This window comes from Drosophila persimilis, unplaced genomic scaffold, assembly GCF_003286085.1.
Source record: "Drosophila persimilis strain 14011-0111.01,24,50 unplaced genomic scaffold, DperRS2 tig00000000-arrow-pilon, whole genome shotgun sequence".
NCBI classification, from domain to species: domain Eukaryota; kingdom Metazoa; phylum Arthropoda; class Insecta; order Diptera; family Drosophilidae; genus Drosophila; species Drosophila persimilis.
This window is the reverse complement of record NW_020825288.1, coordinates 1,116,006-1,140,221: the sequence shown is the minus strand read 5'-3', so window position 1 is coordinate 1,140,221 and position 24,216 is coordinate 1,116,006. Positions and strand designations below refer to the sequence as shown.

Below are 24,216 nucleotides of genomic sequence, written 5' to 3'. Positions count from 1 at the left end.
CTCTACAGCTCCCCCTGAAAGCCCCCGCATTAGCAGGCGGCACTCTGGCACTGTCAGTGCACTCGGCACTCAAGTGGCTTTGTTGGTCAGAAGCCAGTCTGGACCAGGCCCGAACGGCAGTGTAGTGCAGTGCCGCCGCCGCCTGCACTTTGCATCTGTGTGTGTGCAAAAGCTAATTAAAGCGGTTAGCCCAAAATGCCACATAATGAGGCACGGGGCGCACAAGTGCTGCCAAACACCGTTGAACATTGCCAGTCATTTGTCAACAGATGTGGACACACACAGAGAGAGTGCCACGTCCTTTCCGCCAGCCTCTCTATCCATCTATGTGTGTGTGTGTGTATGTGTGAGGCTGTTGAAAGCACCTAATTGGCTGTGAAGTGGCTTACAATTTGGCCTTGACACACGGCATTCGGTATTCGGTATTGTAATTGTGTCTGTGTCTGTGTGGGTTTAAAGGGAAATTAACTGAGAGCCTGAGGCTTAGTTTGCAAGGGAAAACAGAGAGGAAAAGTGTCCTTACGCCGTAAGCCTGTGGAACAATTAGTATTCTCAGACACAGATCCCAATCTGTTTGTACTTCTTTCAATGGATTTAATAGTGTTTGACATCCTCCAAAAGATTGACAGAGCTGGATACCCTCTACCTTTTCGTGTCCCTAGAAATATCCTTTAAAATAAAAGAGGATAAAGTAGAGCATATACTCGTAAATAGATTTTAGCTTTGCACCGAAAGGGGAGAGAGAGGAATCCTTAGCTGTGACTATGACTCAACTGATTCTGACATAAAGTTCGATATAATATGACACTAACTATCCAAAGACACAGCCATACCAGTTTGCTATCCACTCCAACACATACAATATACAATATACGTTTATATAGTGCTCTCCCTTATCCCTTGGCCAATTGCAGCTTAACTCAATTGAGACTACCCCTGCCTCATCCACACTCCACACTCCTCATCCATACCCCGTATGGAGCATCCACCTTCACAGCCGAACTTTAAGCCAACTGACAAATGTGTCAAACGACATGTTCACATATGTTCCGCATCGATATTATCGACAGGAGCAGCAGCAGCAGGCAGGCGGGCAGGAACCAGAAAAAAAGGAGAGCCAAACGGAAGCAAACTTTCCCAAAAACTTTGGCTCCCCTCCTCCCATCCCCTCTGGCTGCAGTGTCAACGTCACCTTTTCAATAAACTCCATCGAGGGACGAGGGGGAGGGGACAGACCAAAGTATTAATCCCGAAACCGTTTGCCAGCCAGCCCGCAGGACGTGGCGGAGGCCGAGGCCGAGGATGCGCAGGCAGACAAAACGATTGGGCAACAGCTGTCGCCCTCGACCTTTGTCCAGGGATGACTACTCTACTGGGCTGCACCCACTGCCACTCCCACTCCCGCTCCCACTCCTGTGGCTGGAGCTCCTGGAACTCCTGGCCGTGGGCAAAAACAAAAGCTGCAAAATGCCAATGGTCAGCAGAAATGCGCATAACTTTGGAAAGTTCACATGCTGGGCAGACAGGCAGGACAGAACAGGAGACACGGACATACCTACCAAAGGGGCGGAGAGGGGAGAGAGTACGGAGAGTACCTCCTGGTCATAGATAAACTTCGATGTGCAGTGCTAATGTTCGCACATTTGGGGCCAACAGGAAGGAAGGATGCTCAGGACAAAGCGACATTTAGTTACTCTTTTGAAGCCAAAGGGAGAACTAAGAAGAGACCCCTGCCGCTTTCGATTAAGGGCTAAGATTCATCCATGAATGGGAAATGCTCTTCTTGAACAGACTGGAGAATGATAGAGGAAACTCTTCCCCCTGAAGACTGGACTTGATAACATGGACATTTCGCTCTTAATACGTCTGAGAACACTGAAAGAAACTCTTCTCCGCGAAGAGCATCCCAGAGTCAGGAAATGGTGACCTCAGAGGCAGGACTTCGGTTATGATTCCATCTCTCAGAATTGGAGTCAGGCCAGGGTCTGCTTATCGCACACCCGAAAGAACCACAAAACGGCAACGGAATTACCTGCTTACAACATTATTAAATGCCAGACAGTGGCTCCTTTTCCTCCGTCTTTGTCTGTGCCTCCTTTTCAATTTTCCCCCATCTGCCAGAGCAGGAAGAGAAGAGAGTGAGGGGTAGGGCCAGGGGAGAGTGAAATTTCTTGGCAAACTTTTTAATGCTCGCCACTAAAACGACGCATTAAATTATTATCTGTGAGATTATGAAATGTTTTAACAGCAGGTAATAATCGTAGAGAATTTGTTAAGCAGACACCCCCAAAGAAGGCCCAGAAACCCCCAGGAACCAGGCAGTACAGATCCAAGGATGAGCCAAATGAAAGACAAACATTGAAGCTCCAAATTCCCCCGAACCATTCCGCTTCTCCCTGTGGAAAAACTTGAATGCTTCGCTGAGCAACTTGAAACGGCATAAATGAGCGGGGAAGCGGCTCGAATGTAACCGTAGCAATCTCCATTGGCCCTCTTTGGCGGGGAAACTCTCTGGGAAACTGAGGTAATTCAAAAGTTTCCTCGAAGGCGGCTCACATTAAGTGCCACTCCCCCTGCCGCACTCTGGAGATGGAAATGGAGGTATTTCTGGAATGGAAATGACAGCGAGAAGTATTTCACTCCAGACTTCAGCCAACAATTAACTCTGTGGCCATGGAAAGGGGACTCTGTGTGTGTGAGGGGGACTGTGTGTGTGGCACTTAGAATCCAGGACTTGGGGTTTGCCTTTACGCAGAAAAAAGTGCAAGGAACATTTCAGCGACATTTCCTTTGCGGCAATTGGAAAATTGCTTTTGCCTTTTGCCTACGTGTGCAATTGCAATTGTTTTTTTGTTTCGTTCCTTCTGCGAGTGAGAGAGACTTTTTTTGAACGAGCGCCTGCCATTTCTTATCACGTGTCATTGGGTTTTGGCTCAGCCTGGAGCTTGTTGCTGGAGCCTGGAACAACCAGAAGAGACTCCAAAGAGTAAGAAACGACTACCAAAGTACCCTAAACAGGCGGTGAAGGACCTCGAGTGGGTACAAAAATGTAATTTCTACGAGATTTAAATATAAATATTGATTTAATACCTGATTTTTGTGTATTATATCAAGCATTTCAATCACATCGCCATCATATCCTGCGGATACCCCTTAAACTTTGCCTATAATAAAACGCTGACATGTTGCACAGACCATGGACCAGAGTCGAGTAATTTGCACTGAACACAACACTGTGCGCGGGGCATGCAACGCCCACAGACAACACATGGATTCCCTGCTCCTGCTCCAGCCCCTGCCTCTGCCTTGTATCTTCCACTACCAATACCGCAAATGAACGTTTGTCCGGTGGCCAGGAGCAGCAGGGGGAGGAGGGTGCGTATGCAACATTGACATGAAGTTAATGGATGTTTTATGACCGACTAACTTCCCCGAAATTCTCCCCAACGATAAATCGGTTTTCCATGAGCCCCACCAAATTGTGAATTGATTGTTTCTGTTGGACATGCAAACAATTTTCGTATCTTCCAGTCTCCCTGTCGATTTTCATTTCGGTGAAAATGAATGTGAAAAGTGAGCCAAAGTTTTTCCTCTTTTTGACCAGGCAGAACCTTGATTAAAGATTCTTCAGGCAGAGCAGAAGATCAATGACCGGTCCTCCCCCTCAGGGGCAGCCACTCCCCCATGGAGAGCGGCAGAAAAAAACCGAAATATGAAATAAATCAAAGTCCGAAATTTATGAAAATTTATTCAAGCAATGCCTTTCGATTCGCTCTCGCAAGATTTGCATTGTCCGGCATTGTCCGGTCACCATCCTCTACCCTCGTTCCTCCTGCCACATCTCTATCATCCCTGGGTCTGTGCCTCACCTTTTGTTGTAATACACACATCAAGTGGCAGCTGAATTTATGCAACATTTGGCTTTTGTTACTGTCCCCCCTTCAAGGGAAAAAGCGAGGAAAATTCATATGATAATGCGTGAAACAGAATTTGTTTTGTATCCTCGTATTTTTTGTCCAGCCTGACATTTTCCTTTCATAGGTAAATTTTCCGAGTGATTTATGGGCAGGCCACAAAGCCACAAAATGAAATGTTCGCCCAAGTTTAAGAGAGACACTCTTTAAGAGGTCTTCTTTGCCTAAGTCCCTTGTCGGTGTAATCGCCTTTTCAACATCAATTTATTTGCTATTAATCCTTCACCTCTTTATCGACGTATCAGCCCTGGGTCCTGCGTCCTTGCTGGGTCCTTGGTCCTGCAATAAGTAGTCCCCAGTGGCCCCTGTATTGGGCTCGTATTTGTTCTGTCCAGGCAATTAGATGTTTGCGCAGTTGAGAGTCCTGCCTCCTGTTTGTGCGGAGGTGAAATGAGCTCACGGCTATTGCCAATCGATTCGAGTCCTGGCATGCTTCGATGGGGAAACGCCCACAATCCACAATCGAAACGTGTTCGCCATGGTTTGTTGCATGTTACCATCAGAAGAGGATGGGAATCGAATGAGGATAGGAAGAGGAGTGGGTCTATGGGAGTGCGGGAGTCGACTCTTTTGCCTTTAATCTCGCTGCTTGTTTGACAAGCTCTTAACACTAATTGAAGACAGACACACAATCGAAGAGCACCAGCACGCTCTAGGACGCTCTTTCAACTCTTTTGTCTGTAAGCCAGAATCATTCCTCTTGGCTCTGGCTCTGGCTTTGGCTTCAACTTCAAAAGGCGCTGCTCAAAGGCGCGTGATTTATGCTGCATTGCTGCTCAAACAGATCTCTCTCTGAAACGAGGAGAAAGAAGAAAGCTGCGTGCTTTTCTATAAATCAGCTCAATATGCCGCCACTCCATTATCCATTATGTGCCTCCTTCATTTCCAATAGTTCGTTCTTTCAACGCACAAATTCGGAACATCCTCCCGCCATGAGCCACGAGGCTTCCTTTAAAGTTGATTCAAAACTTATGGCTCCTGCTACTGCTGAACTTTATGAACTCACGCGGGATTTACTTGTACCTTTGATTGAATTTCTTTCATTCAGAACTTTCCTCTGGCCACAGCCGCAGCAAGGAGCACCAGGAGCACCAGGAGCACCGGGAGCAGCAGCAGCACGTCTCAATCCGATAAAAAGCATTTCAAAAGTTCCAACTGAATGCCGAATACTCGCGACTCCTGCCTGCTGCCTGCTGTTTGCTGTCTGCTGTGTGGAACAGATGCCAGACGCCGCAGCCTCTAAGGAGATGGGGCTGGAGCCCGCTCTCTTCCGAATCTCAATCTCAGCAACGGGAATTAGTCGTTTCCGTTCAAGTGGCCCCGGCTAACAATTCCAAAATTTATGCCACCCATAAGGCAGGGTCTGGGGCAGGGGCTGATTCTTGATTGTGCAACTGGGAGAAGGACTCCACCTTTGGCAGGACGAACGGACGGGCGGGCTTAAGTGGCCGCCACTGCCACTGCCACAGCCGCTGTTGGGCCGCCAGCAATTGGTCGGGGACTTATTTCAATTAAGGCGCATTACGATCTTTGCTCGACTTTCGGGAACACGGCAATGATTGGATGGAGGCTTGGTGGGAACTTGGTGGGGGCCCGGGAGCTTGGGGGAAAGTTTTTCTGGTTTTCTGGCCAGGAATTCCATTAAAAAGTTTGCGCTGAGGTGAGGTCTGCAGCCAGTTCTGGGACTCGGTGGGGCATCGGAATAGTTTGTGCCGCCGACAGCGAAAAGCAGCGAAAAGTAATTAAAATTCAAATAGCAGACAAACATTTACATTAGCGATTGTGTTGGTTGACTCTCTGTCTCCAGGGGGAGAGGGTACAAGTGGGGTTCTGGCCCTTTTGTCTTGCTGCTGGCGCCAGTCTGAGGCGGTCTGTCATCGCCTTCTAGGTAAAAATCCTTAGAAATCTATAGCCCGTGTGTGTGGCTGCTGTTGCTGCTGTGTCTGAGGATGAGTGGATGACTGATGACTCTTGGCGGGTGCTGCTGTCGACACACCCACCACCCACTCTGGATCCACATCCACCCACTCCTTTAAGAACAGCCCGCACATGTGAGATTATTAATATTGTATTTAATATCCGAGTATCTGAGTATCTGAGCAGCAAGCGAACGAGCGAACTGTTTCAACATTTCAGCCTTTGTTTTCCGAGCCCAAATGAAGAGCAGAAGCGTGGGTGTGTGTGTGTGTCTGCCGCTTGTATCTTTGTCTGTTTGTAGCTCTGTTTGCGGTGGAGTATATGTATCTGCTTAGCTGCGTATCTGTGGACCTGCGTGTGTGTTCAGGTTTAATGACTGCGTGGGCGCATTGAAAGTGGAGCGAATGAATCTTCGCTGAAAGGATTTTCCCACATGTCGCGTCTTTATGAAGTGCCGATCTTTAAATGTGGACTTCCTTACTGCAATCTGAGTTCAAAACCATATGGCAGCGTCATTCGTTCAGTAAATGTACAACTTTAAAGCGTTTACATACACCTATTAAGAAAGAGATGCGGATAGGATAGAAACACTTAAATGAAAAATGTACGATACACCAATATACTCGCATTGATGGGTCACGGTGGCCTGGTAAGTGCTTCGCGGCTTGATCTCGCTGATTTCTGCTGCTGCTGTCGAAAGGTACGTCTACCCGCTGCGAATCTCTTTTTGCAACTACTTTTGCTGCTCCTCTTCTCCTCTTCTCCTCTGCTGAGCTCTCTTTCTGACGTTCTAGCGTTGGTGCTGTCACTCTGCTCTTGATCAGCTGTTTCTCAAACACTTCAATAATCAATTTGTATAACTATTGTCATCTTCATTTACTTCTGGCCTTCCCTTATTTATGACGGACCATTCAAGCTTCTCTTCTGCAGCATCCATTCTGTGGTTTTCAATTGGATTTTCAGTTTCAATGATCATTCAATCACATTTGGGTTATCCTCCTGCTCCTCCTGCCCCTCCTGCTCCTTCTCCTCCAAAGCATAACCATTTCATTAGGGAATCGGAATCTCTGTCAACTGTAAATCACTGTGAAACGGTGATCACGCCCATGCTCATGAACTCCACTCCTCTCCCCGGATAGCCGCTGGTCAGGGCCGGCCGTATTTCATTTCGCGGAAATTCAATATCAAAAGCGGAGGACAGCCGCCCACTAAGCTTCAAAGTTCAACGCGAAATGAATGGAAGCGCGAGAGAGAGAGCTCCAGGGGCACAGCGTGCAACGGAGAGTCCTGCTCCGCATCCTGGTCCTTCTGCTCCTCCACCCCATCTGCTGCCACGTATGCAGAGCACGCGCTGATAACGTAAAGTAGAGGACCCGTAGCCGTACCCGGACTGGACCCCGGCACAGCATGGACATAATTAATTTGAATCCTTTTTTCCTGCTGCTCCTGCTGCTGCTGCTCTCCTTCTTTGTGGTTCCCTTCCGTTCCTCTCTATCTCTCCCTCTCTCTGTTTTGCTTTGCATTTTTTCGCGCTACTTTTGCGTGCAACCAAAAATTAATCAAGTGCTAGTTACGCGAAGCGCACAGTTTTTTAATTAAAGCGCAGCAACAGCGGCAACAGCGGCAGCAGCATCAAAGCAAAGCAAAGCAAAGCAAACTTTTCATAGGGAAATATACCGGCACATACCATCGACCATATACGAGAGATCCTCTGCTTTATGGACGGAGAGCGGAGTAGCTTTAAGGTAGAGCGAAAGACCGACACTTTGCTGAGGTGTTGAGGTCCGTGGCGCCTCAGGGCTGCGTCTCTGCGGCTGCGAGAGTCTCTGCAAAATGTTCGTAATAATACAAACCAATTTCATGCTGAATTAAGCAGGGGGGAAAGCAGGGGGAGAGCAGGGTGTTCTCTATAGTCTCCACAGCTCTGTGGCAAACAATAGTTGAAGTATCCTGTCAACAGGCGGCAGAGCAATTACTGGCACAACAACCGGCTAGGCGAGGAGCGGGCTGCGGGGAGCCACGTGCATTTTGCGCTTTTTAACAAGGGGAATGCCACACACTTGGCCTTGGGCGAAACGGACCCCAGCCACCTTAAACTGTACTAAAGGGTAGCAGGAGGGTAGCTGCAGATTGCTGGGGCACAGGCACACATTGGTTTCCTACGAGGTATGCCACGGTTCGAAAGGATTCCTTGGAGTTTGTCTAAGAAAACTTTTGCCGCCCTTGGATTATCACACGTATACTCCGTGGCACTCTCTCCTGCCAGCCAGCAGATGGGAGTCCTGCCATGAGTCCTGCTCCTTGCTCTAAGGCACCTCAGGCACACCTCCAGACACCGAGACACCCGTCCAGTCGAACCGCTGCCTCTGGGACGACGTGTCTCGCATAATTTGCGGCACAGTGCACAACAATGGCAGCGCCCTCTGTCGTCCGCCTGTCACGGCCAAGCAAAGCATTAGCATTGCTCGTTGGAGGGAAGGGATGACGCGTGAAATATTAGAAATTAAAAAACACATGACAAGCCGTGCTGGAGCAGTGTTTGGTTCCTGCACTTTGATTTGTCTGCCAGCCGCAGACAATGCCTCTGCGGAGGCCCCAACTCCTGTTAATATCCTTCGCAGGAACAATCGCTGGAAATGCTGTGGAAAGAGGGTGGGGCGGAGTGGACTGGAGTGGTGGGACAAGAGAGGGCAGGGTGGGGCAGGGTGGGGCAGGGTGGGGCCTGCAGGGCCATGCCAATAAATTAGGAAACACCTGTTTCTGGCCAAGGAGAGGCAACGCACTGGCGACAGATGTCCGGGGCAGGGGAATCGAAACTGTTTTTGTAATGAAAATATTACGAGAATTATTCCGCTGCTAGGTATATAATTTGTGGCACTCACCCCTTGCCCCCGTTTGGGGTTTGTGTCTGTAATTTATGTTACGCTTTTTTCTCTATTGCTGCTACTTGGCCGCATTTCGCGGTTTTTTATTGCTACGTGCGGGGACTAGAGAGTAGGAGAAGGAGAGAGAGAGGGAGAGGGAGAGAAGTAACACAGGAACAGGAGCAGACCACCGCCATAATGTCGTCATGACAGACGCGGCCATAAAAGATAATTATGATTCCGGTAATAGGTTTTATTTTTCGCATGTACCTCTTTTGTTCCCCATACAGCGAAACCATTGCCAAAAAGTTGTTGCTGGAGGGGGATGGGTATGGGGATGGCTCGGACTTTGGCTGGCACAAAGGTCGAGTCCCCTGCCCCTGCCCCTGCCCCTCCCAAATGTCTGGGACTTTCGCAGTGTCTACATTTACTTTTCGGTGACCAACGTGGCATAGAAATTATGCGCATTATACGCGGCACGGCGCGCTCCAGCGCCTCGCTAAAAAATTATATCCGCGGAATTATGCGAACCCCAAGCCAGGGGAGAGCCGGAGAAAGCGGGAGTGGGAGATAAAGTGAGAGAATTCCTTTGGGCTCCCAGATACCCTGGAGAGAAAGCCTAGATATTCAAATTGAATGCAATACATTTGGGGTTCGTGACAGATTTGGCAGGACATTCTTTGGCAAATTTAAATGATTGGCAGCTTTATTAATTGTACATTTATGCCGCTAAAGAACTAAAGTCTAAAGATAAGACCTTACCATACAAAGAAAAATTACAATTACAAAATTGCCAAATTTGAAGAACCATTACAAAGGATAGAAACATCAGCTTTGGCTAGATATATCTTCAGGTATCTTCAGATATATCCCATGACAGATCATACAATTTTCTTTTCAATCCATAATCCATAAGCTTTTAAGGATGACAACGCTTCTAGTGCCTAGTGAAAAGTCATCATAAGTATATTGCAAATCTCTATTTTAGTCACGCAGTGGTCTGTTTTAAATCGGTATCAATATACCCCTTCGGAATGCCAATACCCTAACCATCCAGCGCTCTCTCCTTTCCTTTTTTTTTCATTCTCTGAGCCTTTTGATAAATTGCAGGCAAACACAGGGTGGGGGCGAACGGATTAAGATGCGTGTTACATATTTAATTAGCAGCCCATCAAGGGGTAGCACCACCAAGTGGGGGGTTTCAGGGACGTGTTTCCCCGCGATGGTATTCCAATGAAGTTGTCACTCTTTTATGAAGATTAATGCCACCTTTTGGCACAGTTTTCACTAAGCAGTTTTCCGATTTCCATTCAGTTTCAATCCATTCCGTTCCATCTTTCAATCAATCGCGCGACCCGCGGAGTTCCGCAGAGGCGGAAAACGCAAAATGGGGGCGGAACAAAGAGTAATTGTCGTAACATGATAATTGCTTTAATGACGAATGCAAAACGAGACCCCGTGGGGGGCGACCTGTCAGGGCTCGCGTCCCTTCGATGTTGATTAATGTGCTCCATGGAGCTCCATGGCGATGGCCGGATTGACCCAGTTTTCAATTAGAACGGGACTCTGCTGACAGGTTGGAAAATTGGGTATCGGAGCCCGCGTATCCTCCAGGAGGACGAAAATCAAACAAGGAGCAGCAGAAGGAGCAGCAGAAGGAGCTGTAGGAAATAGGGAAATGACAGTCCTGTTGATGTCTAATGGAAAACGTGTGCGGGCATAAAAATGGCCGCTAAGAAAATGCATAAAAATGTACATTTGTGTGCGTGTGTGATCCCAAGGAGCGTAGGAAAGATGGAAGGACATGCAAGGACAAGCGGAAGTCACATACGCAGACCACTCTCGCCCACACGAGTAGAGCACAAAGTAACTTTTCCCCGAACCAAAGTCTATAAAATATTTTTTATACACCAGAGATTCGAGGCAGATACTCGAAGGAGAGAAGGAGTTCTGGGCAGAGGCATACCTACACGTAAATGGAGCTGGAAAGGATATCGTGCTCTGGCCTGGGCCCCTGGCCTCTAGTCCGGGGGAAATTGTTTACACAAGTCATAAGCATTTTTTAGCGAGCCATCGCCTTGGACCTCCTCGTCCCAGTCTCCGTCTCCATCCCTGTCGATGTCGATGTCCCTGTCGATGTCTAGTGTTTGCCGTATAAAAGCGTTTGGCATTTGCATAAACCTTTCCCGCATCGAATCTGCTGTTTGCCCAGAACATTATGATAGGAAGGAGCTCGGCTTTAGCTTCAGCTTCAGCTCCTCCCACTCCTCCTCTCCTCTCGCACACCTCCCCTCTCATTCCCTGTTCGCCGAAAGAAACTTTCGACAACTGCAATAATCATAACTGCAGCAACCGCTCGACATTGATTTCAAATTTGAAAAGAGATTGGCGAGCAGATACATTCCCATTCGCATTGCCCCATCTTGAGCGGCGGGCGCCATTAATGGGGCATTGTTTCACAAGTCGTTCCGAGGCGTCTCCGGCGTTTGACTGCTCGCCCGCTTTCCATTTGAGTTTCCACTTGATTTGGTCGGACCATAAAGCATCTCTCTCTCTCGGACTCGGTCCCGGTCGAAACTTTCCCAAGTGGCGGACGGAAAGCGGCCAAAAGTTTGGCGCTTTAAGTTTTATGTGGAGCGATTCCAGTGGGTCACCAATTGAAACCGATATGCCCTTCCCCGGCCAGCCCTTCCCTCGAAGGTGCCTCTGCCTCTGGCTCTCCCACCGCTAAATGCATTAGCTTTCCATCCCAATAGAATTCTGTGTGTGTTTAGGTGTACTCCACTCCTCGTTCAACATTTGCCCGCCACAGATTAAGCGGGAGAGAGTTCATCGGGGGATGTTCTCCAAAGCGGGAGGGAATTCCCTTGAATTCCACTTGGATTGAGGGCGACTGTGGGGCAGTGAGGGGAGTCTTGCAACGAAAGTAAATAGGTTTTTGTGTGCTGCTGGCAGTTTAGGTTTAGGTTAAACGATATTTTGTACCGTGACATGTTTGTGCCCGCCGAACGTTGTCGCTGATTTTGATCCATTCGCCGATGATTGATGACACTTAATTGATGAACATCCCATCCATCCAACAGCTACCATCTCCCCTCCTGCAGGACACACACTGCAAATATTTGCTAATGTCTGGCTTAAAGTGGCCCACCGCCAAAAGGAGCTTAAAGTCTGCTACCAGCTGCTGACAGGAGCATAATCAGGAGCAGGAGCCACACCCGTAAACCGTAGACACGGACACGGACACGGTCTGGTTCTGGTTCTGGTTGTGACTCCTGGCTGTTGGACACTTTCCAGGTCACAGGTGCTTTTGTTGTCCGCATTAGATTCGGTTCTTCTGTCCATCCCCCACTCGATCCCACACACACACACACAAATCTCTGGGCCCCCAGCCCCTGCCCTGACATTTGCTTTGCATTTGGTTGTGCTTTTTGTTCGGCTGCTCTGCTCTGCTCTGCTCTGTCCATTTGGCTGTAAAATTTATTTCATTTGTCCAAACCCAAACCCAAACCCAAACCCGAACTCCATCCGCATACGATCCCGCACCCCGCATAGGCATGACGCTGACAGTTTTATGGCAAAGTTAAGCCGATATCAACGGCAGGACATATCGTCCTATGACCCGCCTGCGTCTCCATAAAAGTGTAAAATTTAAAGCCTTTTCCGGTCATACTCGTATGTACGTACTCGTGCTCGAACTCGTACCTTTGGGCACACGCACAACAAGTGGAACGGCAACGGGCAACGGACCTCTGTTCGTACACAAAATGGTATTGTATTTAGGTTTATCCACAAAAATGGAATCCCCTTTTCAATGGATTCATTCATGGTTAAAGCAGATAAAAACGACTGAGACAGAGAGAGAAAAAGAGAGTGAGTGAGAGAGAGCGCGCTGTGTGACCAGCCCAACCCGATGATTGGGTCAGCAATTGTTCCCAGCATTAACTGGTTAAGCTCTCTCTCACGCTATAGCTATAGCTTGAGCTCTAGATATTATTCCCCACTAATCAGATATACTTCTTTTGTGTTGTGCCCTCTCATAATTCCAATTAATTACTACGAAGAGGCAGTCATTAACTCTGCATCTCTACCTTTTCAAGTTTGAGCTTCCACAGCTACGTCCGTGACTCTACAGTTATTCCCGATACTCAACATTAATTTTATATACCATGGAGTACAACGTCAAGCGACATGCAGCATCTAAATATATGTCTATACATTGATTTGTGTGTTGGTGCAGAACTCCAAGAACCATTCGTACTTCTCCAGCATACCGTGGATCCAGCGGCCAAACACATACAGTGGGATGGGCAGGTACTCGTACTCGTCCTCGCCGCTCTTGCCGTTGTAGTACGTGGTGATCTTGACGTCGATCATTAAAATGGCATGCAGCATGTACAGGATGCCGCAGGTGAGCGAGGCAATGGACTGGCTGCGCATGTAGTGGAAGAAGGGGTGGATGGGTTCGTCCACATGGTACTCTGCCTCCCCCTCGGGGGACTCCTCGCCCGTAAACATCAGATGGAAGTCGTGCTCTGCATCCCACATGGTGGTTATCGAGATCAGGGTGAAGGCGCTGGCGGCGGCCGAGGACTTGATGATCTCCATGCAGACGGTAGGCGAGTGGCCCGTGCAGACGCTGATGCTCTGGAAGAGGGTCAAAACCATGAAGACGTAGAAGGAGCACATGTAGCAGTACTGCAACATCTGCTTCTCCACCGGGAATATCTTCAGATCGATGGCCATGAACCCAGTGATGTGATAGGCCATGCAGAACATGTTGAACACATTCTCCAGGGTGTAGAACACAAAGAGAACGGGCCGCAGGGCGCCAGCTGACGCACTGGAGACAGCAGTGTCCACTGTCATCGTGTTAATGTGTCTCCTAAAAATTTGATTTGATTCGTGAGTGTGCCTCGGTGTCTCTTGACCGGAACTATAAGATTTGATATATTTCCATATTCGATAGATCCATCAAGGCCTCCTCCGTCATCGATCAAACGCTTCCGCTGCATTCCATTGCCAGAAGCATCTCTTCCGCTCCCACGAGCGGCACGTTCTGTGGTGACTCTCAGCCCGCTGCCAGCTCTGCGGTCACGTCTGCTCTGCGCCGGTGCTCTTCGGTTTAATTAAATCGGTGCGTGTCGCTATCAATGCGCGCCTCTTATCAGTGGGCCACAGACACAGCACAACATCAGAGCAACAGAAATAGCAATGGAAATACCAATAGCAATAATAATCATGGTAAGCATTTATCTTTGGCGCCGAAAGCGACAGTTGGCTCTGGCAGTCAGACAGAGCAAGACGCCACAGTGCGAGCCATGAAGTGGAGGATTCTGCTTTTCACACTGATCGCACACTGGGGATGGGTACAGGTCCAATGTCAGGTCGAAGGGGAACAGAGCCACTCCACATCGGTGGCGGGAATGGTGAAGCTCCTCAAGGTGGAGGCACAGCTCATTGATGCCCTGAAGGACTATGCGGGGGAGCTCGAGAAGAAGCTGCAGGCGGTACGCAGGTGAGCCTCCATTCTTGGACCCTCGATTGCTATCGGATAACTAATGGATATTCCCTTCTGGTATAGTGGTATAGTCAGCATGCGGCAGGAAAGCAAAAAGGCGCAGGACTCTATGGAAGAGTACCTTTCGAATCCGTTGAACTCCTTCAGTCTCATCCGCCGCATGCACCGCGACTGGACGCTGTGGCAAATGTTTTTGGAGGATCCGGTGGGCCCGGCGCAGTTAGATCGCATTCAGGAGCTGCGAGAGCAGATGCCCAGCAGCACAGACCTCGAGGAGGCCGTCACAGCCTTGGACCGCATTCAGAGCACCTACGGACTCGAGGTGGCGGACATCAGCCGTGGCATCCTCGACGGCAGACAGTACAAGTGAGCGACTGCCCGATGGATGATGAAGGATGATTCTCTGGAGGATTCTAATCTCTGCTCTGGTCTTTCGTTAGTGTCAGCCTGAATGCCTTGGACACCTATGCCATGGGGCAGACCCTCTTTGACCAAGCCAAATACGTGGCAGCTGCTGGATGGCTCTACCAGGCCCTGGCGTGGCTGGAGAGCAACAGGCTGCCGGTTCCCGTGGAGGTTTCCAAAGGGGAGGTGCAGGCAGTGTACGCCGAGACGCTCTTGAAATTGGGTAAGTCCTGGCATCTAGCTTCGTTCCCTGACCTTCTAATCGATGGCGAATGGCCCACAGACAGGCACGCGGATGCGTTGAAAGTTGTCAACATTGCACTAGGGGGCGATAAGAGGCATGATATTAAATTGTTGCTGAAGAAATCTGAAATAGAAACGCTGATAAGGACGGGCCCCAACTCCATCGGCATAGCACCTACGGTACGTATATGATAAGGTTTCGTATCGTATCGATGGGAGCTAAATTTACCCACCATCGCTTTCCAATCCCCAGTTGAAAAGCACCGCACAGCCCTTGGGTGAGTATGAGCGAGGATGTCGCGGCCTGTTCCCCTCCCCGTCCAAGGATGGCAGGCTCCACTGTGTCTACAACTCGACCAACTCGGCCTTTCTCCGCCTGGCACCGCTCAAGATGGAGCTCGTGGGACTGGACCCCTACATGGTGCTCTACCACGACGTGATCTCTGCCCTAGAGATCAGCCAACTCCAGGACATGGCCACGCCCGGGCTGAAGCGAGCGACGGTCTACAAGGCGAGCGGCCGCAGGAGTGAGGTAGTCAAGACGAGAACGTCCAAGGTCGCCTGGTTCCCCGATACCTTCAACGAGCTCACCGAGCGCCTGAACAGACGCATCGCGGATATGACCAACTTCGATCTGTTGGGCTCCGAGATGCTCCAGGCCATGAACTATGGCCTTGGAGGACACTACGACAAGCACTACGACTTCTTCAATGCGAGCACAGTAAGTGGAGGATCCCTAATGATCCACGGATTACATTGATTCAATCATTCCCTCCCCCTTTTAGGCCGCCAATTTAACTCAAATGAACGGCGATCGCATTGCCACTGTCCTCTTCTATGTGAGTTATCTTAGAAATGGTGATCTTCCAATGAGAGTTTAACCGTTTCCTCTCCTCGATAGCTGACGGATGTGGAACAGGGCGGTGCCACAGTGTTCCCAAACATTCGGAAGGCTGTGTTTCCTCAGAGAGGATCGGCCATCATCTGGTATAACCTGAAGGACGACGGCGACCCCAATCCGCAGACACTCCACGCCGCCTGTCCCGTTCTTGTGGGCTCCAAATGGGGTAAGGTTCTACCCCAAAGAGGAAACTTTTCTTTCTGATTTCACTCTGCATCTTTTCCTCAGTGTGCAACAAGTGGATTCGGGAACGTGCACAGCTCTTCAAGCGGCCCTGTCTCAAGAGGGGAAGTGATTAAATGCTCATGGACATCGAAAATAGTATTACAATGAAATTACCTCATGCCGGAATGAATCTAAAAATAAATAAAGCCACCATAGAAATCGGAAATGCTGTCAATTAAATCCATGACCAGCTGATGCAGTCGATAAGGGCAATCACAGTCAAAACTGCGTCGATAACCTATACTACGAGTATATTTTTCAACACTCTACTCTACTCACCCATCCATTCATCAAAGTCTGGGCAAGTTGAAATACCTGTCACATCAAAGGGGTGAATCAGCAAAGAAAGTATCAAAACAGTAGCAGCTACGTGATGCAGAACTTATCTCGGTATTTGTATAGCCGGTACTTGAAGAACTTGGGGTTATGTATATGTATTTGTTTTGTGGTGGATGTGTGTGTGTAAACCCAGGAGGAAGGCCGATAGGCCGGGTCAAGGTATCGAAGTGCACCAAACTTAAATACGACTTTTCTTTACAATATTCTTTACCAGGATCAATAGCCGAGTCGATATAGCGATGTCTGTCTGTTTCCGAACGACCGTTCTCCCGATGAGCGCCTAGATCTTACGGACTATAAGAGCTAGAGCAACCAAATTCTGTATCCACACTTCTATGACAGCACACTGTTGCAAGTGTGCTCACAGTTTCCCTGTGGCGGTAGTGGCGAAAATAAGGAGCATAAATAATCGAATATGACAAATAAATGACGATGAAAAATGTGCATCTTTTTGCCATCACTATGATTGAATTTACAGCAATATATCGCACATCACTACCCGAAAATGCGGCATCATCGCACGAAAGTTGGAAGAAAAAGATGGCGCCCAAGAAGCAGGCAAAGAAGCGTCGCAGCACTGTATGTATCAAGGAGGAGCAGACCGGAGGAGCCGCTGAGCCCCCCAAAGAGATTTCGCAGCAGGTCGGCCTTCAGTGTAATTTACAACCTGACGAGATATCATGGGCCCAGCGCTCGCAGGGCCAACTCATTTACACGATGACTAAAAATATTTGCAATAGTCGAGTCGAATAAAATAGAGTGCTAAAAAATCACACACATCTGTCTCGTCTCTCATTTTATCACCCCTTCTGCGACACAGGCAGACGTATACCTTACCGTATATACCTTACGACTCGCAAGGTATATTCGGAATCGATAGGCACTGCGATATTAAGTCGATAGGACACCAGCAAAAGTGTAAACAATTGGCAAAGAAATTCCTATTGACGCATCTTTTGATTAGATCTGGATCTTGGATTACGGGACGGCAAAAGGTGAGTTGGCTGGCTCTTCCACACAATCCGATTTCCCAGGACCACGTGGTGGTTGATTTCTGGCTGTCCAAGTAGGCCTGCGTAATCAAAGCATACGGAAATTATTTATTTGTCCAGCTTCCAGACGGGAAATCTATCCTACATTCAAGATGCAGATTCAGTGCTGTCTACTGTCTTTATTGCTCCTGCCGCTTGTTGCAGCAGGATCTCTTACCGGAGCGGAGTACTCCCTCTCAGTGGTGTCGATGAAGCCACTCGTGGAGCTGGAGACAAAGCTGATCCAAAACCTTGACGACTATGTAAAGGCCCTGGCGCACAAGCTGCAGATACTTCGCAGGTGAGGGATACTTCGGTGCACAAGCGATTCAGGTGCAGATTCTGTAAGAGATTCCTTCTGCAGGCACATTTCAGAGATGCGATTGGAGAACGAGAAGGCGCAACGCAATGTAGTCCTCTATCTGTCGCATCCACTCAACGCCTTCGCCTTAATCCGACGGCTGCACGTCGACTGGGTGCAGTGGCGGAAATACATGGAGCAGCCCGTGGGAGGGGCGCAGATGCGAAGCTTTGACGCCTGGCGGGACCATCTCCCCACGCAGTTGGATCTGCAGGATGCGTGCAATGGGATAGCCCGCATTCAGGACATCTACGGCCTCCAGGAGAAGCATATCATGAGGGGACAGCTGGCCGGCATTAAATACAAGTGAGTACAAATACAAGGGAAAAGTGATATATGTATGCCTGATTCCTGCAGCATCAGCATGTCCACTGGCGATATTTTCGCTGTGGGCCAACACTTGTCGAGGACCACAAACGCCAAAGAGGCCGTTCCTTGGCTGGAGGAAGTGAAAAGGCGCCTGCGAAACCAAACGCCCGGACCCCTGGCTGTGGATAAAGCAGAGGTCCTGTTACTATTGGCAGAGACGTACATCAAATCGAGTATGGAGGATCCTTGAAGAGGAACTGCTTCAACTAATGAACCCAATCACCTGATTTTCCAGAGCACTATGCAGATGCTCTGCCCATCCTTGATAGGGCCCTGAAGCACAACATCGCCGACGCTGTGCTCCTGCGTCGCAGGGAGGAGGTCCAGCAGCTGATTGCGAAGGAGCCCAGCACCGTCTTGGATAACGTATGTCCCGGGATCATCAATCATAACATTTTATGACCCATTCACCCGCAGGGCGAGCCCAAGGACAATTCCAAAGTGGCTATATTGAAGTGGGGATGCAGAGGCTTCTCCAGAGAGCAGTCCCCTAAGGCGCTCCACTGCTGCTACAACTTTACGACTACGCCCTTTCTCCGCCTGGCCCCCCTCAAAATGGAGCTACTGGGGGAGCATCCCTATGTCGTGGTCTACCACGACGTCCTCTCCGACTCGGAGATAGCCGAGATCCTCGAAATGGCAGAGCGAAGGATGGCCAGGACATCGACCGTGGCGCAACCGAATCGGACTTCGTCGCCGACCCGCACAGCCATGGGCGCATGGCTGAAGCGCTCCAGCAACGCCCTGACTCGTCGCATCGCTCGGCGAGTGAGGGACATGAGTGGCCTCCAGTTGGAGGGATCGGAGCGGATGCAGGTCATCAACTACGGCATCGGGGGGCACTACGTGCCCCACAAGGACTGGTTCACCCAACATCCGGAAGTGATGGGCAATCGCCTGGCCACAGTCCTGTTCTATGTGAGTCGATCACCTGCCACCGATCTCCCTTGCTAATCCTCCACCTTCCAGCTCACGGACGTGGAGCAGGGTGGCGCCACCATGTTCAATAAGGCCGAGCACAAGGTGCTGCCCCGTCGTGGCACCGCACTCTTCTGGTACAACCTTCACACGGACGGGGAGGGCGATTGGTCCACCACGCATGCCGCCTGCCCCATCATCGTGGGCTCCAAATGGGGTCCGTACTATCCCTGGATGTGGTTGCCATCTGCTATATCCCTCCCTTTTATTGCAGTGTTGACCCAATGGATACGCGAACGTAACCAGATCTTCATCAGGCCATGCCTGGGCCGCACCTCCGACTAGGATTAGCCCTCATTCAACTCGCATTTGGCACACAGACATGGGTAAACGGATACTAACAGGGACACGGAGCGGGAGATCATAGACAAACAAATTTCCGGCATAATCACTTTACACACTTAACAAAATCCGACAGCAGCCTCCAACCAGATCCAGCTCCACCCAGCAGCTCCATCTCCTGCTTAAATGCCTTTTAAAATGCCAACACGGAAAAAATAAAGTGCTGAGTGGTTGATAGTCGTCGTCCATGGGATGTGGCTATGGCTATGGCAATTGCTATGGTTCTAGGGCGAAGGTAAACCCAAAGGCAACCGCAGCCACATTTTAGCATACTCCTAGGAGGAGGACGCTGCCACTGCCACTGCCACCGCCACTCCTGATACTCCTCTTGGCGATGGCGTCTAGTGTCTGACACCGCGTACGTGACGTGCAACTTAATGTTTCAATTAGAGGTGAAGTGGCGCCCACCAGTGGGGCATGTGGCATGGTGGCATGAGGCTATCGTTACCGTTTGGCACCGTATCTCCATCTCTCGACACGGGGGCCATGTGCTTTGCGAGTATCTCTATCAGTCTCTGCACTTATCTGCTTTTAAAAACTTTTAATAATGAACTCTCGCCCACCGCCAAGCGACGTGTCAGTGGCAGCCATCAGACCTTTGGCCCCATCCCCATCCCCTTCCCCTGACCCCAGCACCCACGCTGACTCCGCAGTTTTGTTTAGTCTCCAGTCTCCCGAAAGCACCTTTTTGCGTATTTGCATGCAGTTTGGAGTGCTATTTAATTAAATGTATTTAACAAGAGATTCCATTAAAGGTCGCCAGACTGCAGTTGCGATAGAAGCTATCCTCAAATATTCCTCCATCGTTCAGCCTTATCTGGGAATCATTGTAAAGATCTTTCAGTTGAAGCTACAGTATCAAAGTGGGCAGAGAGAAAGGTTACCCTGGCCTGTGCCCAAACACCTTTTAATAAAGCGAACGCACTGTCTCTCAATAAATAAAAAATTGCCGACATATGCGAAAAAGTCTTGCTGCTGAATGCTGAATGAATCAAGTGGCTGCCGAATGAGCCACCATCCAACCAGAGGGACTTCCAGGGGCACTTCTTCATAGCAAAGGGCAAGCCCTTGAGGGAAGCGTCCTGCTGGCAGTCGGCTATGCCTAGACTGGATGTTCGCACACCGGAATTGTACCTAAAAAACGAATTTCGTTTTGATTGTGTGCACTTTTTGTGGTGTCCTGTGGACAGTATCCTTCCCCCTGGAGCCACAGAGCCACAAAGATGATTACATATGCGCAGACCAATAATTTTGCCCAACGTGAGAGAGAGAGAGAGGGAGGAAGGAACGTATCCCATCCAACAAGGTTAAGAAATCCTGCAGCAAGCGGAGGCTGAGGCGGAGTCGGAGGCAGCATTGATTGTATAAATCTAGTAAAATGTTTTATATGCGCATCGAAGACGAATGGGGGCGAAAAAGGGGCAGAAGGAAGAGCGGAAAAGGGTTACATTTTGTGGTCAATGAAGGAAATATGATTTGGATTTTCGTTACTTTGATTACACACATTACATGCGAAAAATGAAAAAGTAGCAGACCCACCCGCAGACGCCCAGACCCCAGACAGCGGAGAGACACACACAGGCCAAAGGGGTCAACCGATGCAGCTATATATACATACATGTCGTCCATATCCATATATATACGAGTGTATGCGTATACATATGTATTTGGATATCCCAATGTACACGCCACAACGTGTGTTAAATTTCAAGTTGCGGTCTGCGGCCCATCGTAAAGCATTTGATGGGAGGAAATTGAGTTTTTCTTTTTGAGAAGCAGCTGCTCGAAGGAAAGAAAAGGCAATAGACATGCCTGGGCCCCTGCCCCTTCCTCAGGGTCATTTGGGTTGCGAAAATCGATAAATCGATTCGAACACATTTAAATTTAAATCCCAAAAGATATCTCAGCGATATGCCAACGATCGATCGACACCTTTCAACACCTTCAACAGGCCGCAAGGTGAGCTGTCGCTATTTATACCTGAACAAATCACTGAGGTGGGGGCAATGCGCCCGATCAATCGATCGGCCGACTGACGAATCGAACGGAGGTGCTGACAGGTGCCAAGGCTGCAGCCGCCCAGAGACGAGCATTGTCCCCCCTCTCGATCGATCGATGGATTCGATGCACTGCACAGCGAAAAAAAACTTTCTAAAATCAAAAATATCTGAAAATTAAGTAAAAATCACTTGAAACACTCAATATTTGGGGAGTCTAACATTAGGAACAGAACATTTAGATTCACACTAGACCAGACACTCCTTTTTCTTCGAATCAAAATCCTTCCAGTGTTAAGAGCAAAAATTCTGGATCTTATGTGAAGGTCCACGGTTATCATATCCTCTTGTCCCATACTGGGTATCACCAAAGACCAAAGAATGCCATCTAAATTTTGTTTTTGGATTCTGTGGACCGACTCAGCTGCTTGGGCATTGGTGAGCAGACGACGTCGGGTAGGCCGCGGTCAGAGACAAAGCATCCTCTGTCGACGGGGTATCACGAAAAGCTAATGGAAATCGATCTAAAAACTGCAGTCTGACCCCTCATTGTCTGATATTAGACACATCTTAGCAGTATTTGAATTAGTTTATTCACTTGACTCCCCGTGGAGGGAGTATTTGCCATCAGTGTGGGCCACGTCAGACAATTGGCCGGAGAGTCCGAGTCCAAAACTCAGGCCCGAATACCGTTTCAAAATTGATTAAACGTACAGTCAGTGGAGTGGACGGTCGACGGCTTACAATCAATTATGGGATGACAAATTTGACATGTGTGTGTCCGGAAGAGAGAGAGAGTGGAATGTGGAATGGAGACTGATTGCATAATCTGGGGGCAGTGGACAGTGCCTCACAGTTGCATACAAATCGCAATCAGAATAGAGCCAGTCAGTGGAAATCAATGCCAAAGTTGATTTACGTGTGCGGACTGACGGACGGTCGGAGGGACGCGTTGACGGAGGGACGGCCAATTGTCCTCCAGTGGAGCGCAACAGTCAGTCGTCGCATGGCATGGCCATATCGCAATGATTCGAACAGGGACAGACCGAATGCAGCTAAACGAATTATGTCTAATGGCATTTCAGGTTGAAATGCGATTAAAATGCAATTTGAAATGCAAAACATTTCCCTCTCCCTCCCCTCTGCGAATATGCGAGTGGGGAGGAAGGACGACTCCTCTTGTTCGACACTTTAAGAGTCTGTGGCGTTTGGCGTCTCGACATTGTCTGGCCAAAGCCAGAGGCTGGCCGTTGGCCAAGAACTACTCATTCTTCAGGTCTATTCTGTTTTTGTTCTGTTCTGTTCTGCTCTGTTCTGGCATCCAACATTTGTTATGTGTTGTGGTCATGTTTTGGTCATAAGGGGCTGCGATAGATTGACTTCAAATGTTTTAGAAAATCTTAAATCGCGCAGCGCAGATTTATGTGCAGTCCGTGCGACAATTAAAACTCCATTGCGCTGACAATGAAGCCTGTGAAGCGGGGTGGTAGGGGGAAGGCCAGGAAAAACCAGGGAAAACTATTTTCACTGTGCCAAGAAATTCTGTTGCCAGTTCTTCCTGGGTTTTGTTTGTACCTTTTGTGTCACCTCAGACTGCGGCTTCCCTCCTCGACGACAACGAAGCATAATTTATGCGTTGGCCAGACGCCTTGGATATGGAGATGCAGTTGGAGATGGAGAAAGAGGATGGGGATGGGGATGGGGATGGGGATGGAGATGGGTATGCAGAGACCTGGCCAGCGGACACATTGCTAGACAAGCGAACATGACAGCGGCTATGTCGCTCGTCGTCTGCTTTGTTCGCTCCTCCCCAAGCTTGTGGGGAAATTCACGTGGAAAAAGTGCAGCCAGCAGCAACAAACGTGGAAATTATTTTAATTAAAGCAGCGGCAAAAACATCCAGAACTAGGAAGGAGAACCAGAAGAAGGCAAGGCGAACACTAAATGCCCTGGCACTGAGACGGGGAGATCATCTACAAAGACACGGAGAGTCCCGAGAACAAAGTACAGAATATTGCATCACAAGAGACTGAGTGGTAAATGAATACTGATTTCTTCTCTACTCCAAGGAACATGGAACTCCTTGAAGCTATTGCTTTTCCCTATCGAATTGTAAGAAAAATACGATTATCTTTATATATATTTAATACGTACATGATATAAATGATATTGATCCTAGAAATTATACAAAACAAAAGACATTATCCCGAAAATATGAACAATTCAAGTAAATAATTTGTATAAATAATGGCTGACAATTAGAGGCTTATCGTATTCGATATTTGATCATGCTATTGAGTGCCATCTCTAGAGCCAGCGATACTCAGAGCGATGCCAATTAGTGGCATCCCACCTTCTAGGCAGCAGTCGTTGATAGAGTATCTATATGTACCCGCTATCCCCTATCCCCTATCCCCTTAGGTAGACAAGACAGAAGCAGACAATGGGCCCGAGGTGTGTGCCAGCGGAATGGTACGTATACTTTTGGGAGATAGAGTACGGTAGGGGGGCGGGGGGTGGTATCCGCATGTACGCTCGATTTACGCTCTGCATTTGTCATGATCTGTTTGTTTTGATGTATGGCCAAGTGATTAATTTAGCCAGATCGCGGAGTTTGTCGCCGAGTCGTTTGCCGCAGGCGCAGTGCAGGGCCGCGCAGAGGCCACTTGATTTATTTCGCTCGATTTGCACTTTGTTAGCGGAGTGCTCTCGTTCTGCCCTCTCCACGCTCTCCACCCGTGGAAATGCG

General features: G+C 49.0%; 3 protein-coding genes across 4 annotated transcripts; 2 read left to right on the top strand and 1 right to left on the bottom strand.

Annotated features, from left to right (window-relative positions):
- Positions 1–12,901: 12,901 nt before the first annotated feature.
- On the bottom strand, positions 12,902–13,660 carry LOC6595313. The gene has a single exon (XM_002020404.2). The coding sequence runs from the start codon at positions 13,622–13,624 to the stop codon at positions 12,968–12,970; it is 657 nt and encodes a 218-aa protein (XP_002020440.2). The 5' UTR covers positions 13,625–13,660; the 3' UTR covers positions 12,902–12,967.
- Positions 13,661–13,973: 313 nt separating this feature from the next.
- LOC6595314 (prolyl 4-hydroxylase subunit alpha-2) lies at positions 13,974–16,207 on the top strand. Its single transcript, XM_002020405.2, has 8 exons — positions 13,974–14,273; positions 14,340–14,642; positions 14,717–14,904; positions 14,965–15,104; positions 15,178–15,645; positions 15,710–15,763; positions 15,826–15,991; positions 16,054–16,207. The coding sequence occupies exons 1-8, from the start codon at positions 14,077–14,079 to the stop codon at positions 16,122–16,124; spliced, it is 1,587 nt and encodes a 528-aa protein (XP_002020441.2). The 5' UTR covers positions 13,974–14,076; the 3' UTR covers positions 16,125–16,207.
- Positions 16,208–17,343: 1,136 nt separating this feature from the next.
- On the top strand, positions 17,344–19,647 carry LOC6595315 (prolyl 4-hydroxylase subunit alpha-2). 2 transcript variants are annotated; one of them, XM_026994657.1, is made up of 8 exons: positions 17,344–17,384; positions 17,502–17,721; positions 17,785–18,087; positions 18,145–18,323; positions 18,386–18,516; positions 18,568–19,068; positions 19,120–19,285; positions 19,343–19,647. In XM_026994657.1, the coding sequence occupies exons 2-8, from the start codon at positions 17,534–17,536 to the stop codon at positions 19,411–19,413; spliced, it is 1,539 nt and encodes a 512-aa protein (XP_026850458.1). In that variant the 5' UTR covers positions 17,344–17,384; positions 17,502–17,533; the 3' UTR covers positions 19,414–19,647. The 2 variants fall into 2 exon arrangements, with proteins under 2 accessions (XP_026850458.1, XP_026850457.1); XM_026994656.1 differs by having other exon boundaries at positions 18,139–18,323.
- Positions 19,648–24,216: the final 4,569 nt, after the last annotated feature.

Bases quoted from the DNA above. Each gene is read 5' to 3' on its own strand.
- LOC6595315 (XM_026994656.1), top strand. From the start codon at position 17,534: ATGCAGATTCAGTGCTGTCTACTGTCTTTATTGCTCCTGCCGCTTGTT. The intron at 18,088-18,138 runs GTGAGTACAAAT...TGATTCCTGCAG, and splicing joins CTGGCCGGCATTAAATACAA to CATCAGCATGTCCACTGGCG. The intron at 18,324-18,385 runs GTATGGAGGATC...CTGATTTTCCAG, and splicing joins AGAGACGTACATCAAATCGA to AGCACTATGCAGATGCTCTG.
- LOC6595314 (XM_002020405.2), top strand. From the start codon at position 14,077: ATGAAGTGGAGGATTCTGCTTTTCACACTGATCGCACACTGGGGATGG. The intron at 14,274-14,339 runs GTGAGCCTCCAT...CTTCTGGTATAG, and splicing joins AAGCTGCAGGCGGTACGCAG to TGGTATAGTCAGCATGCGGC. The intron at 15,992-16,053 runs GTAAGGTTCTAC...TCTTTTCCTCAG, and splicing joins TCTTGTGGGCTCCAAATGGG to TGTGCAACAAGTGGATTCGG.
- LOC6595313 (XM_002020404.2), bottom strand. From the start codon at position 13,624: ATGACAGTGGACACTGCTGTCTCCAGTGCGTCAGCTGGCGCCCTGCGG.